Source organism: Podarcis vaucheri, assembly GCF_965113315.1.
Source record: "Podarcis vaucheri genome assembly, chromosome: 7".
In the NCBI taxonomy this organism is placed as follows: Eukaryota; Metazoa; Chordata; class Lepidosauria; order Squamata; family Lacertidae; genus Podarcis; species Podarcis vaucheri.
Window position 1 is genome coordinate 92,222,503 of NC_138765.1, and position 13,196 is coordinate 92,235,698.

General features: G+C 47.1%; 1 protein-coding gene across 3 annotated transcripts in view; it reads left to right on the top strand.

Moving 5' to 3' along the window:
* Positions 1–13,196, top strand: part of SLC4A5 (solute carrier family 4 member 5) — an 88,535-nt gene that overhangs the window by 2,826 nt on the left and 72,513 nt on the right. The window contains exons 2-3 of one of the 3 annotated variants that reach the window (XM_082229859.1): positions 695–783; positions 2,720–2,914. In XM_082229859.1, coding sequence (XP_082085985.1) covers positions 714–783; positions 2,720–2,914 — 265 coding nt within the window. In that variant the 5' untranslated portion in view covers positions 695–713. Of the gene's footprint in view, positions 1–694; positions 784–2,719; positions 2,915–8,652; positions 8,688–8,776; positions 8,930–13,196 lie in introns of those variants that run through there. The other 2 variants (XM_082229861.1, XM_082229860.1) reach the window with 2 other exon arrangements.

Sequence of the window (13,196 nt, forward strand, 5' to 3'; positions counted from 1 at the left end):
TAGCTGGGATTCGTCTGTCAGAAATTGTGTCTGGGTGGAATTTTTTGGAACTCGGTTAAAATGTCCGGCAGCCCATATTGGCATATAGGAAGTGTTGATTTTTTGGCGAATTTCCTGAAAAAAATAGGTTAAAAACTCTCTTTTTTTGAGTTATCCCCCCCCCCCCCGCCCCAACCAGCTCAGCAACTTTGCAACAACTTTTGTGTCTGAATTTTCACTTTTTGAAATATGGCAACCCTTGTTTTGCGATTTATTGTTCTCATTGTTATTGTAAGCCGCTTTGGGCATCATTTTTTGTAGAAAGGCAGCATACAGATAAAATGGAGCTGGTGGGGCTTGATGGTGCTAATGTCATACAGGACTCTAATTTGCCTACTGCACTGAGGCTTAGCAAAATCTGATATAGAGATCTGGATAAAAGGACATCCATTTTTTTAAACAGACAGGATTGCTCTGTTAGGAAGTTCCTTACAGGAGAAGGAGGAAGAAAGACAGGGTGAAAATGTGCCTGCTTGACTACGCTGTGTTGACGACACTGCCTTTGTTTTCATGGATGGCTAAGACAGGGATGTGAAGAAGCTCTCTCTTATGTTGTGTAGGTCCTGAGTTGATGAGAAATCACAATAAAAATGATTTTCTTACAAAACCAAACCCAGAAGACTTTAATTGTTCCTCCTGCTCTTTGTACTCTAAGCATCCCCTGATTGGCCACGATGGAGGATGAAGATGCAATGAGCGAGAGAGGCCTCAGCACCTCCAGGATGCGATATGATGATGAAGATGGTAAGTTGACTCCACGTGTCACAGTTTGATCTGTCTGCCTTCCATTGTGGCCACTAGCGAAGGCTTGCACCCTTGTACACTCCCTTTTTATGGGGCAACTGAACATCAGCATGAAGAAAATACAATCATACCTTGGATATCAAACAGAATCCATTCTGGAAGTCCCTTTGACTTCCAAAACCAAAGCACGGCTTTTGATTAGCTTCAGGAAGCTCCTGCAGCCAATTGGAAGCCGCAGAAGCCCTGTTCAGCTTCCAAAAATTGTTCACAAAGCGGAACACTCACTTCCACGTTTGTGGCGTTTGGGAGCTAAAACGTTTGAGAACTAAGATGTTCGAAAACCAAGGTACGGCTGTATTGTCCTTGCATGTTTTCCCTGTTCAGCTTCCATCATTATTATTATTATTATTATTATTATTATTATTATTATTATTATTATTATTAATTCGCTTGTTAAAATGACCCAAAGTGACTTACAAACACACCAGAAATACTAAACTAATCGTAATAAACACAATCAACAAAAACCTTTATGGGCACAAAGCTCGGAAAATATGAGCCTCAGAAGAGCCTACAGGGTCATTGGCATATCCAGTCCAGCATCCTGTTCTCAAATTGGCCAACAATACGCCTGTGGGAAACCTGCAAGCAGGACTGAAGTACAACGGCACTCTCCCCTCCAATGGTTTCCCGCAAGTGGGATTTAGAAACATTGCTTCCTCTAACTGCAGAGGCAAAGCAAAACCATCAGATGGGCAGGGTACAATTACAGACCCTCCAAGCATCCCATTTCTATGGGGCATCTGAACATCAGCATGAAGAAAATATAGCCCTTGCATGTTTTCCCTGTTCAGCTTCTATTATTATTATCATTATCATTATTATTATTATTATTATTATTATTAATTAATTAACTTGTTGAAATGACATACAGTAGTACCTTGGTTCCCAAACTTAATCCGTTCCGGAAGTCTGTTCCAAAACCAAAGCGTTCCAAAACCAATGCATGCTTTTCCATAGAAAGTAATGCAAAACGGATTAATCCGTTCCAGACTTTTAAAAACATCCCCTAAAACAGCAATTTAACATGAATTTTACTATCTAACGAGACCACTGATCCATAAAATGAAAGCAATAATCAATGTACTGCGCTATAAAATAAATAAGACAGTATTGTAAATGATAAAAATTAAAATTATTGTTTTTTTCTTAGGTGCACCGATGATAGTCATTGTTTGTATGGGGGGCTTGTATCCATTTCTGCAGTCACACAATCAATCAGTAGCTGAACTGGGTTCCACACAGTCACAAAAACAAGTCACAAAAAATAAAGTCACAAGCCACAGTCACAAGTTAGTCCCATAAAACAAAGAACAAGTCACAGTAAAAAAAAAAATGAAAAAGCCACACAAACAAAAATGCAAAAAATAGCAAAAACAAAAGCTCCAAATATCACCTCTGTGTTGCGTGGGTTCTCAGGACTCAACAGCCAACAGACTCAACAGGAAGGCTCTTTTTTTCTTTTTCTTTTACAAACAACAAATGGAACACACTTGACAGGACGCAGAACATGTTCATCTTCCAAGGCAAAGTTCACAAACCGGAACACCCACTTCTGGGTTTGCAGCGTTCTATTTCCAAGTTGTTCATAAACTAAACTGTTCTAAAAACAAGGTACCACTGTAATAAAACTTTAAACTTTTTTTTAAAAAAACCTTCCCCGTACAGGGCTACCTTCAGATTTTTTCTAATGGTGGTATTTCGGGGGTCACATAACTCCATACCCTCAACAGAGCCAGGGACAGAACGAAAGAGAGCCCAAGAAATTTGTTGGGAATGATTTTGGAGCTTTGCCCGGTGGACCTCTCTCTTTCTTCCCCCTCTGATCCTCCCTCCCTTGCACTCTCTCTTCACCTCTGTCTCTTCCTTTTCCTAGCAGATTACCATTCCATCTACATTGGGGTGCCAGTGCCACGTGGCTACAGGAGAAAGAGGCGCAGGAGGAGATCGTCGTCCAGTCGGGACAAGAACGGCGACAGTGAGAGGCATTATGAGCGCCAGGACCGCTCAGACACAGACGACGGGGGCAGGATCAGCTATGAGAATGGAAACGACAATGCCAGCAGGACTAGTGAGTAGGGAAAGGGGGAGACATAAGGCTAAGAATTCCTTAGGATCATCATGATTATCTCAGCATCACTGCTCTCAGTATACATGGTACCGTAAACACAGTATTGGCTCCAGGTTTTGGAGAAGGTGTGCCCGTCCTGCAGCAGGTCCTGGGGGCTCTTGTCGTTGGGTCCCCAGCAAATGCCCAACCATGCCAACCCTTGCTGCCAACCCTGCCTAAGTGAAAGACCAGCTGCTGCCTCTGGGAGCCCGCAAGCTAAATTTTAACAGCGGAGAGGGAGGGCAAGCGATCACAATTCCTTGCAGTCTGCATGAAAAAGGAACAATGCCTGATTTCCACACAACTCATCATGCATTATATGGGGAGTGAGGTAGACACTGCAGAATCAGAAAGAAGTTGAAAACACATCTCTACAAGAACTAAATTGGTGGCTCTGCATATGCAAACAGATCTCTCTTGCCAAGATCATCCAGTCCCACTCCCAACCTGCACTTGAGGGTGGGTTTCCCCCCCCCCTGCAGATTAACGTTTGCAAGACAGATCACGTTACGCTACCAAAAAAAGGAAGGTTGCCTGTTCTCTTTGACTAAGGAGCCAGCAGAGCCCTAGCTAGGTGATCTTGCGCCCCTAGCAGAACTGTCCAGATTGTGCCCCCTGACCACTGACAAATTAGCTCTTCTTTCCGCCTCTCCTCCAAACCCCACCCCATTCAATTCACCCTCTATTTAAAACTTTTTCTTACGAGGCAATAATCAATATTTTTATTTACGGACATATTTTTAGCCAATTTTGCGCCCCCCTCCCACCTGTGCCCCTGGCAGGGGCCCACCTTGCCACCCCCTAGCTATGGCCCTGGGAGCCAGAACTCCATTGCTGCTTGAAAGCTTAAAATTAAAACGGAGAGAGAGATGTTTGGGATACAGTATCTGTTTGCTGTGGGAAGCACAGAAGTGAAGAGAGCACACACACACGGTTTACCATTTTAATATCCTCCATTGCGAATGGCCGAGTCTGCAGACTTTGCTCTGGAGGCCAACATGGAATTGTTCACTCCCGTCTATTCCATGCAGCCTAGTCTGTAAGCTCCTTAGGAAAGCTTAGCATTTTGCATACCAAAATAGTTGTCTGCTTTCCATGGTGCACTCGGTAAGGAACTTTGCTTGGGTTTTACAAAATCATTAGCACAATGTCCGTCATTAGGGTGGGCAGGGGCGGCCAGAGGCCAAGAAGTTGCAATGATCCCGGGAGGGGGAGACCAGTGTGCCTCTTTGTTCTGCACACAGAGACACACGGCACTGCCCATCTCAACCCTCGGGTGAGGCCCTTCTCCATGGCTAGCTCAGCCACTCATGTTTGGGGCAAAGGCCAATATTTGCCCCCTATCTCGCACTGTGAAATCCCCAACACAGTGGCGTAGCGTGGGGGGTGCAGGGGGGCCGGCCACACCGGGCGCAACATCTGGGGGTTAGGGTTAGGGGGCACAAATCCACGGGTTAGGGGGCGCAAATTACTTGCCTTGCCCCGGGTGCTGACAACCCACGCTACGCCACTGCCCCAACAGAACACTGTATGATGTTTTAATAGGAGTGAAATAATGAAGGGTATTCATTAAGGGGCAAAGGTTAAACCAATCATCTGCTCTTGTTGTCCTCTTGCGTTAGATAACTGCTTTTTACTGTTTTTACTGTTGTAAATCCAAGTTATTGGCTCAGCTCTGCCTCCACAATTGGAGGCGGCGATGCTTCTGTATACCAGTTACTGGAGCCCACAGGAGGGAAGAGGGCTCTTGTCCTCAGATCCTGTTTGTGGGTTTTCCTTTGGGGTATCTGATTGGCGACTGTGAGAACAGAGTGCTGGACTAGATGGACAATTGGCCTCATCCACAGGTTCTGATTCCCTGAGACTGATGCTTTACCTATTTTGTTTGTCACAATTAACGAAAGGACGTGCTATTGGTTTCTACCAAGGATTGAGATCCAAATCTTAAGTTCCTGTAATTTCAGGCGCAGCTCCCTCCATAGTGGTTAGAATTGGATTGAAATTGTTGATATCATAATCTATGGTGTGATCACACTTGGAATACTGTGTACATTTCTGGTTGCCTCATCTTAAAAGGGACATGCTGGAGCTGGAATAGGTTCAGAAAAGACTGATCAAAATGATCAAGAGGAAGGAGCAACATTACAGTATTTGGGGCCGTTTGACTGAGGGAGAAGAGAATAAAGGGACATGATAGAAGGGCATTAAGATATGGATTCCATGTGGAAAGTGGACAGAGAGGTATTTTTCTTCCTCTCCAATTATATTAGAATTTGTGGGTATCCAGTGAAAATGAATGCTGGAAGATTCAGGACTGATAAAAGGAAGTGCTTCTGGACACAGCACATAGTTAAACTATGGAAATGTCTCCCACTAGGGCCAGTGGGATGGCCACCAACAGAGATGGCTGTAATAGAGGATTAGACAAATTCATGCAGGAGAGGGATATCGATGGCTATGTTTTCCTGCACTGTTGGATAACATTCTTGTTGGCATCCGTCTGTCTCAAGCATAGCAGCCAACTCCTAGGGGCCATGGGGGATTTAGCCCCCACAATAAAATATCTGAGGAGACCGGCCCCCCACAAAGTTGATGGGCATTCCCATTCAAATGGTGTGCGCGCACTGCGTCATGCAATCAATTATGCAGGGGGGGGGTTGCCTGGACCCCCATAATATTTATTCAAGTTGGCACCCCTGGTCTCAAGAGACAATGGAGTACACTTTCAGAGGTGAAAAACTGCTGTGTTAGCCGCATCAAAGTGACCTCCCTGGGCGGTGTGTATAGACAGAGGTCCTGGGCTGCCCAAACGACAGGACCCCTCCTCAGTCTCACTAATATGGTCCAAAGGGAAGCAGAGCAATACATTTGGCACCAGCTTGGCTGCAGGAGTTGCCAGAAGGAGGCGTACCAGGTGCCATCCAACTGCCTTTGCGACTCCATTCCACATTTGTGTAGAGTTTACTCCTTAGCCTTTTCTTTTCCTGAAGATATCCTGCAAGGTTTAGGACAGGGGTCTGCAACCCGTGGCTCCGGAGCCGCACGTAGCTCTTTTACACCTTTGCCACGGCTCCGGGGCGGATACTAGCGAGGGGAGGAGGCGCATTGTGCGCCCCGACACTCCCCACTGTGGCGGGCACTGTACTGGCTGTGACGTCACATGGGGGCGGTGCGTGCGTTAGTCAAGCACCGTCCCGACGTCACCTTCCCGCTCGCCCACTACATTGTAAGGGGCATGTACGCTGGTCACTGCATTGAAAGGGGGCATGTACACTGGTCACTGTTTTGAAGGGGAGTGAAGAACACACACACACACACACACACACACACACACACAAAGGTAACTTGTTAATTTAACGTTTATTTCTATGAGGAGTAATTCTGAGGGGTCAAACAAAGAAATAATAAAAAGTGAGAAAAAAGTTATTTTTATAATGACGAGTTTTGCGGCTCCCAGTTTTTTTTCCCTTCGGAAATGGGTCCAAGTGGCTCTTTTTGTCTTAAAGGTTGCAGACCCCTGGTTTAGGATCGGAGTTTTCCTTTTCCTTAGATGGGCTCCCTCCCCAGCTGGATGAGTCCCATCTCCCCTCACTTCCCTCTACAGCACATGCAGAAACCGCCTTTTTGAATGTTGGATCCACTCTTGGTCTCGTCCACTCAATCCGCCAGAGTCTGTCTCCACATGCAGGGCAAATCCCTAACTCACTGAGGGTTTCAGAACAATCTGCTCCCCTCACCTGCTTAGCTGGCCAGTCAAGGCTGTTCCCAGGTGTGGCTGCTGTCACATGCAGACAGCTTCTAGAGCAGTGTTTCCCAACCTTTTTTGGGCAACGGCACACCTGTTTAATGAAAAAAATCTCGCGGCACACCACCATTACAGCCCCGTGACGTCAGCGCGCAGCGTCACGCCGGAAGGGACGCACGAAAGTGAAAGTTTTCAATTTTTTCCCCTCCCCCTTGCCGGGGAACCTCCAAGCTTTGGGGGGGGGAAACCTCCAAGCTTTGGCAGGGGCAGGGAATGAGAGCCGCGAGGCGGGCGCTGCAGACAGAGGCGCTGCCCGCCGAGCTCGCAGCTCGCCCGTCGAAGCCTGCACGATCACCCGCCGCGGGGAGCCGGGGGCGGCGGCGCGGTTGCCGGGCAGCGGCGGGGGTGGTGGTGGCGGTGGCTGCTTGCCGCCCTCCTGGGCGGAGGCGGGCACGGTGGGCACCAGCACGGCCAAGGGCCCCTGCTTGGTGCCGTCGGATGTGGAAGCTCGCTCGCTCGCCGCCCCGCGTGTGCTCGCCGAGCGGCGATAGGATGTAGCGAGCGGCGATGGGGCTAGCCGGAGAAGAGAGGGCGAGCCCCCTCCGCTCCGGCCCTAAAAAGGGCAAGCCACGCCCCCTCCAGCCAGCCAGGAGGCGTGGCCGGATGTGATTCCCCTGCTCTCGCGGGGGCTGAGATGGGATTCCCCGCTCACGTGGGGGCGGATGGGATTCCCCGCTCACGTGGGGAAGGGCGTGATGCACGCAACCCCACCTCCTGGGGCAGGCCCAGTGGCGAGCGGATGCGCAGGCCCAGTAGCGAGCGGCGATGGGATGTGGGAGCTCGCTCGCTCGCCGCCCCGCGCGTGCTCGCCGCCGCCGCCCCGCCTCTCACCGCCCGACTCGCCCGCCTCCACGGAACACAAGGCAAAGTTCCACGGCACACTAGTGTGCCGCGGAACACCGGTTGGGAAACACTGTTCTAGAGCCACAGGTGAAAACTGAGTGCAGAGTGGAGACCAAAGGTGGACAAACTACTCTAGAAGGAGCATGATGTGTCCCCTAACACCTTTGAATATCACCGGTGGGAAACCAAGGGGGGGAGGGGAGTGCTGTTGTGCTCAAACCCTACTTTTAGGCTTCCCGCTGAGTCACCTGGTTGGCCACTGGGGACAGGATGGTGAACTAGATGGGCGACATCTGTCACCCCATTGATCGCCAGGGTTGATTCGGCTGATCTGGCTGGCTAGGCGGGTGTCCCCTTCCTCCCTCACCGCTCCATGTGCGTCCCTCCCGAAGCTGCGCGCTCGGTGGAAGAGGACGACCATCCCAGATAGAAGGAGTGTACCGTTCTGCGCTCCCCTGCTAGAACCTCCAAACAAGCTCAAGGCCCTTTGCCTCTCTTCTCGTGTTCTTTACTTCCTGTTTTCTCCGCAATGCCTGAAGTGGAGCGCAGAGAGAGCTTGCACATCTCACTGAAGATGTTGCAGAGCAGCACAGAGATGGAGAAGCACAAGGCATTGGAGCTTTCCACCCTCTCTGCCTCTGGTAATGTAGTAACCAATCCCTCCTTCCCCAACCTGGTGCCCCCCGGATGCTATAGACTACAGCTCCCATCAGCTTGTTGGCTGGGAGGACACCAAGTTAGTGAAGGCTGGCCCAAGCCCTGCTGAAGAGAAGCAATTTCTCGCATGTGTGAAACAAATAGGCCAGCTGATTCAGCCAATTTTAAATTTCCCAGATTGACGGGCATATCAGAATAAAATTATTTTATCAAAGCACCTGTTTTTCTTGTGGCATTGTCAAAGGCGCTTCCTCAGAATAGTTTGCAGCAGGCGTTGTCATGTTTAACATTTCTGGCTGCGAAGGGATTACATATACTTTTAAAAGGTCCTGTTGTTTTCCATCTTCTCTGTCTACCTCACTCCTCTCACTACCCCCCCCCCCCCAGTCACCAACAGGCCCACCTCTTCTGAGGCATCGCGTTTATTTGGTAAGTTCACGTCATGAGAGCTGAGGGCAAAGGAAAGGGCTTCCTATGCCCTGTAATCTGCTCAGTAAGCTGTGGAGTTTAACTAAACAGGGTGGATAAAATAAGTCTGAGGGTCTTGTTTTTTGCTGCTGCTGCTGCATTTTGGTTGGGGTTTTTTTGGGTGGGGGGAAGGGTTGTGTGTAGTGCTGTGAATATTTCTTCAGCCAGGAAAAAAATGGGGGACAGATTCCAAACATTTCCAGGTAGGAAATCATTTCACATATTTTCAATATCTTGGGGTCTGGAAAGCCCTTTGGCTTTCACTAGAGAGTTTTTTGTAGTCTGCCTTGTGGTCTTGTTGAAGGTTTTGTTTCGATCTAAGGGACACCTGCGTAGGAGTCTTGATTTGCCTTTTCATCTCTTTACAGCCCAAGGGGAGGTTGGGTACTGGATCTGACACTCCCAAAGGAACAAATTTGGATTGTGGATGGCAACCCCCAGGGGCTGTGGCGCAACCAAATTCTTTCCCCTTAGACAGGTGTCTAAATGTAAGATGAAAGAGCATTTTGGAAACTGTGGTGGCTGAAATGGTGCACTGTCCACTCAGAGGAGAGGCACCGAAAAGAATGTGATAGACAACTACTCCATGTAAAGCTACATGGATGCCTAAGCAAGTGTTGTGCATAAAGGTCAGAGGTAAAAGGACTGGTGTTTTAAATCATCATGTCTATTCATACTGTGATTTCAGGTGTGCATTTCTTGCCTTTGGCATTTGGATTTGCTGCTGTCTTTTCTTCCCCTCTATCTGATAGCCCCCATATGTTCTTCTTCAAAAGAGTCTAGGAATCTTTTTTTTAAAAAAAAGAAGTGCACAAATTCTGTGTCTAGTTTGATTTGAAGCAAAGGAAAGCAGGTGTCTGTCTTTATGAGTGATGGAAAGCAGTTATACTGCTAGAACATGTCATCAGCTGTTAATGAGGAGGGAGATTGAGATATTTTGTGTCTCTATCCTCTCTTGTGGTTTAGCTAGAGCTGAAATTTTTTGATTCTATGGTACGATTTGCTGTGCAGCCTTCATCTGCCATACATATCTGTTTCTTCTTATGCAAAGATTTATGTGATATAATTAGCTAGTCCTGAGGGGTAGCTAATACATTTGGGTCTGAGATTTAGTAGGCAGAAGCCTGTTTTATCAGATGCATGAAGCTGGCAGAAAAGGTAGTGGCTATATAAATGCATGAGCTGAGATACAGGGTAAGGAAAAGCAAGTAAAAAATAAATAAACTGATCTGATACTAGAGGTATGAGACACGTAAGCCATGCATGTGTGCTGGAACTTCAAAATACCTAAGAAGCAGTTCTGATAACATCAAATGAAGGACAACGGGGGGGGGGGTTGTAGTGTGAGCCTTGTACATTTGCACCATGAAATAGAGTGTTACTGAATTCCAGGACCAAAGCATCTCCCTCCCAAATTCCCCTGGCATCTTTTGTGTTGAAGTATCAAAGGCCCTCAGAGTCTCCCAGTAGACCAGACTGCTTTCTGCATGCTCTCTTTCTTTCAACCAGCCTTGCCTAAAATAAAGTCTAAATAAACATAGCAGTTAGAAAATCTCTCCATTTGCAGAAGCAATGGTAATGCACACAACCTTCCTATAACTTCCATCCTCCCCAAAATATGCATCCAAATCACTGTGGGGTCTGTATCTGAGATTGAGGTACTGCTTGCTGCTCATACCAGTGACAGGCTGTCTTGGGGCGTGAATACCCGTGTGCCACTCCAACAAATATACGGTATCTTCTTAATCATGCAAGAGAGTACAGTGGTACCTCGGGTTAAGAACTTAATTCATTCTGGAGGTCTGTTCTTAACCTGAAATTGTTCTTAACCTGAAGCACCACTTTAGCTAATGGGGCCTCCTGCTGCCGCTACACAATTTCTGTTCTCATCCTGAAGCAAAGTTCTTAACCCAAGGTAATATTTCTGGGTTAGCGGAGTCTGTAACCTGAAGCGTATGTAACCCGAGGTACCACTGTAGCTGTAAAGCAGGGGTGACTACTAGCTCCTAGCCCTCTGGGACAATTTCACTGGCCCACAGAGCCCCCACCAGTTTTTCTGGCAATGGCAATATGAGGAGAAATATTGAAAAACACCACAGTGCTGAGGTGAGCAAATCACCCCCTCCTCATTCCTCAGATTGAGCACCTGATGAGCAGAAAGGGGGGGACACCTCCACGGATCAGCAGAGGAGTGAGAGGGGGGGTCTGTGTGTAGGTATCTGCCTCTGTGTGTACATGTCCCATGTACATGTGAGAGTGCACATGAGAGATTGTGGCCCCCAGAGAAGAATGTAACCCTTAGGTCCCAAAATACTAGCCCCCGCAGCCTTAAATATGTGAGCATCTGAGGCACTTTTGAAATATAATGTCTTTAGATATAAGCATAATCAATGTTTAAGGTTGTTGTTTTTTAACCCACCAATCCATAGTTGTTCTATTGAATCAGAGCTTCAAAAGATTTAACCTGCTTCTTTTGGAATCCTTCTTTTAAGATGGAAGACACCCCCATCGCCCAACTGGAGCAATCAAAAATGGATTGTGTTTTGCAGACCTTCTGGTTCCTTCAGTGATAGAGTTTAAAGCTTCTCTCCCCCCCCCCCCGCCATCTTCCAGGTGTGTTTTATACCTGGCAAACACAGCTAGGCTTCAGTGCCTTTGTTGGTTTGACTGCAAAGAAAGAAAGGTCTTGTAGGTGAATGAGCACTAAGAATTTGCCCTGGCTGTTCTGTTTCCTGCCCTCCGCAGCCGCTCGCTCCGCTTTCGCAAATGACTCTTTGTCTGCACCAGTGACCCCAATCAGAAACCCAACACAAGCAGGTTTAGAGAGAGGAAAGCTTGTAAAACGACCCTAAGAGCATCCATTCACACAATATTGAATGATGGAGTTTCCTCCAGCCGGATAGAATGCCTCGTGGATCCCAGCAAAAGCTGAATGCAGCCGAGGTTACGTGTTGCCCATAGACAGATCGGCTTAGGCCTTAAGCTGGGGAAATGGGAAAGGAAAGAAAAAAACCCTTATTTTCTATTTAAATGTCCTCCTTTGTTTTCTGTTTGTTTCTGTGACTGGTAGTTTTGCTGTGATGTTTTTTAATTATTATTTTGGGTTTTGTTTTTCTAATGCAGTAGCGCACGGTTGAAATGAACAAGCAGCTAATATGCCAGTTAACTGGTTAAGCTTCTGGAGCTGATGCAAAGTGGGGGGCACCCTTCATTTTTTTCTTTTTTTAAAGCAGACACATAGAATTGTAGAGTTGGAAGGGACTAGTGACTCTGTGCTTCCTCCAGAGTCAGAAACAGTAACCCTTTGAATGCCAGTTGCTGGGGAACAGTAGCAGGAAAGAGCTGCTGCCCTCATCCGCTCCTGCTCTGTGGCTCCCAGGGGGCCACTGTGGGAAGCCAGATGGGGGAGCAGAGCTCTCCTTAGGATCTTAATCCCCTCCCATCCCCACAGCCTCGTTGTTTTAGTATTTAATAATGGCTGCTTATTGTGCACCCTTTGGCACCATGGAAACATGATTTCTAAATTTTAAATAAATGAATAAGGAAATGAATAAATAAATAAGAAATCAATTGTACAGGGAGACAATTTTGCAAATCCAAGAATCTCTCATTCCCAGGAAAGATCTGCTGGTCTCCTGGGATATCTTAATGAACCATTAAAAAGGGAAAACTTTTATTATTATTATTTGCTTGTGCTGTACCAGAAACATTCAGATTGATTGACTGATCACTTTTATATCCAGCCTTTACTCTTTCTCCCTTTCTCTTTCTCTTTCTCTTTCTCTCACCTCAAGAAAGCATCACTTTAAATGAGAACACCTTAATCAAAAATGAATGTGCCACCAAACATTTGACATGGACATTTGCATGGCTGTTCTCCATGAGCCAGTCACGTGGCTCTCCTTTGGAAGGGAATCCGATGAGTAAAATTCTGCACAGGAAGGTTTGGAGAAAGTCTTAGATGCAAAGAATCAGAATCGCAATTCTCCATAAGTGATTATTGTCACATACTCTAAAATGGGACACACGTTTTAAAAATGTGCAGAATGCAGCTGCAACAGATTTGAGGGGAACAGTATACTATAGACAGATCATATAATCCCTATCTGGTATGAACTGTTCTGGCTGCCAATTCAATACTGAAATCAATTCAATGGGTTTTCCTTTCCATGGAAAGCCCTGAACAGTTTAGGAGCCAGATTCTTGAAGGAGCCCCTCCACTTATATATGCCGGCTTGGGCCTCACATTCTGCAGGAGAGATCCTTCTCATGTGGGATGGGGCTCCTCTGTGACAGTGCCCTGGTAGTCCCACTCCTTTCTCCCAGGGGAAACTGCTCTTTAGCGCTCAGTCAGAACAAACAACCAGTTTGGGCAGGACTGGTGTTTGCTCTGATTTAGAGATAAAGAGCAGGTTTTCCCTGGGAAAGGGGCAGCATCAAGGGAAAACGACTCAGTCCCGTGCTTTCTAG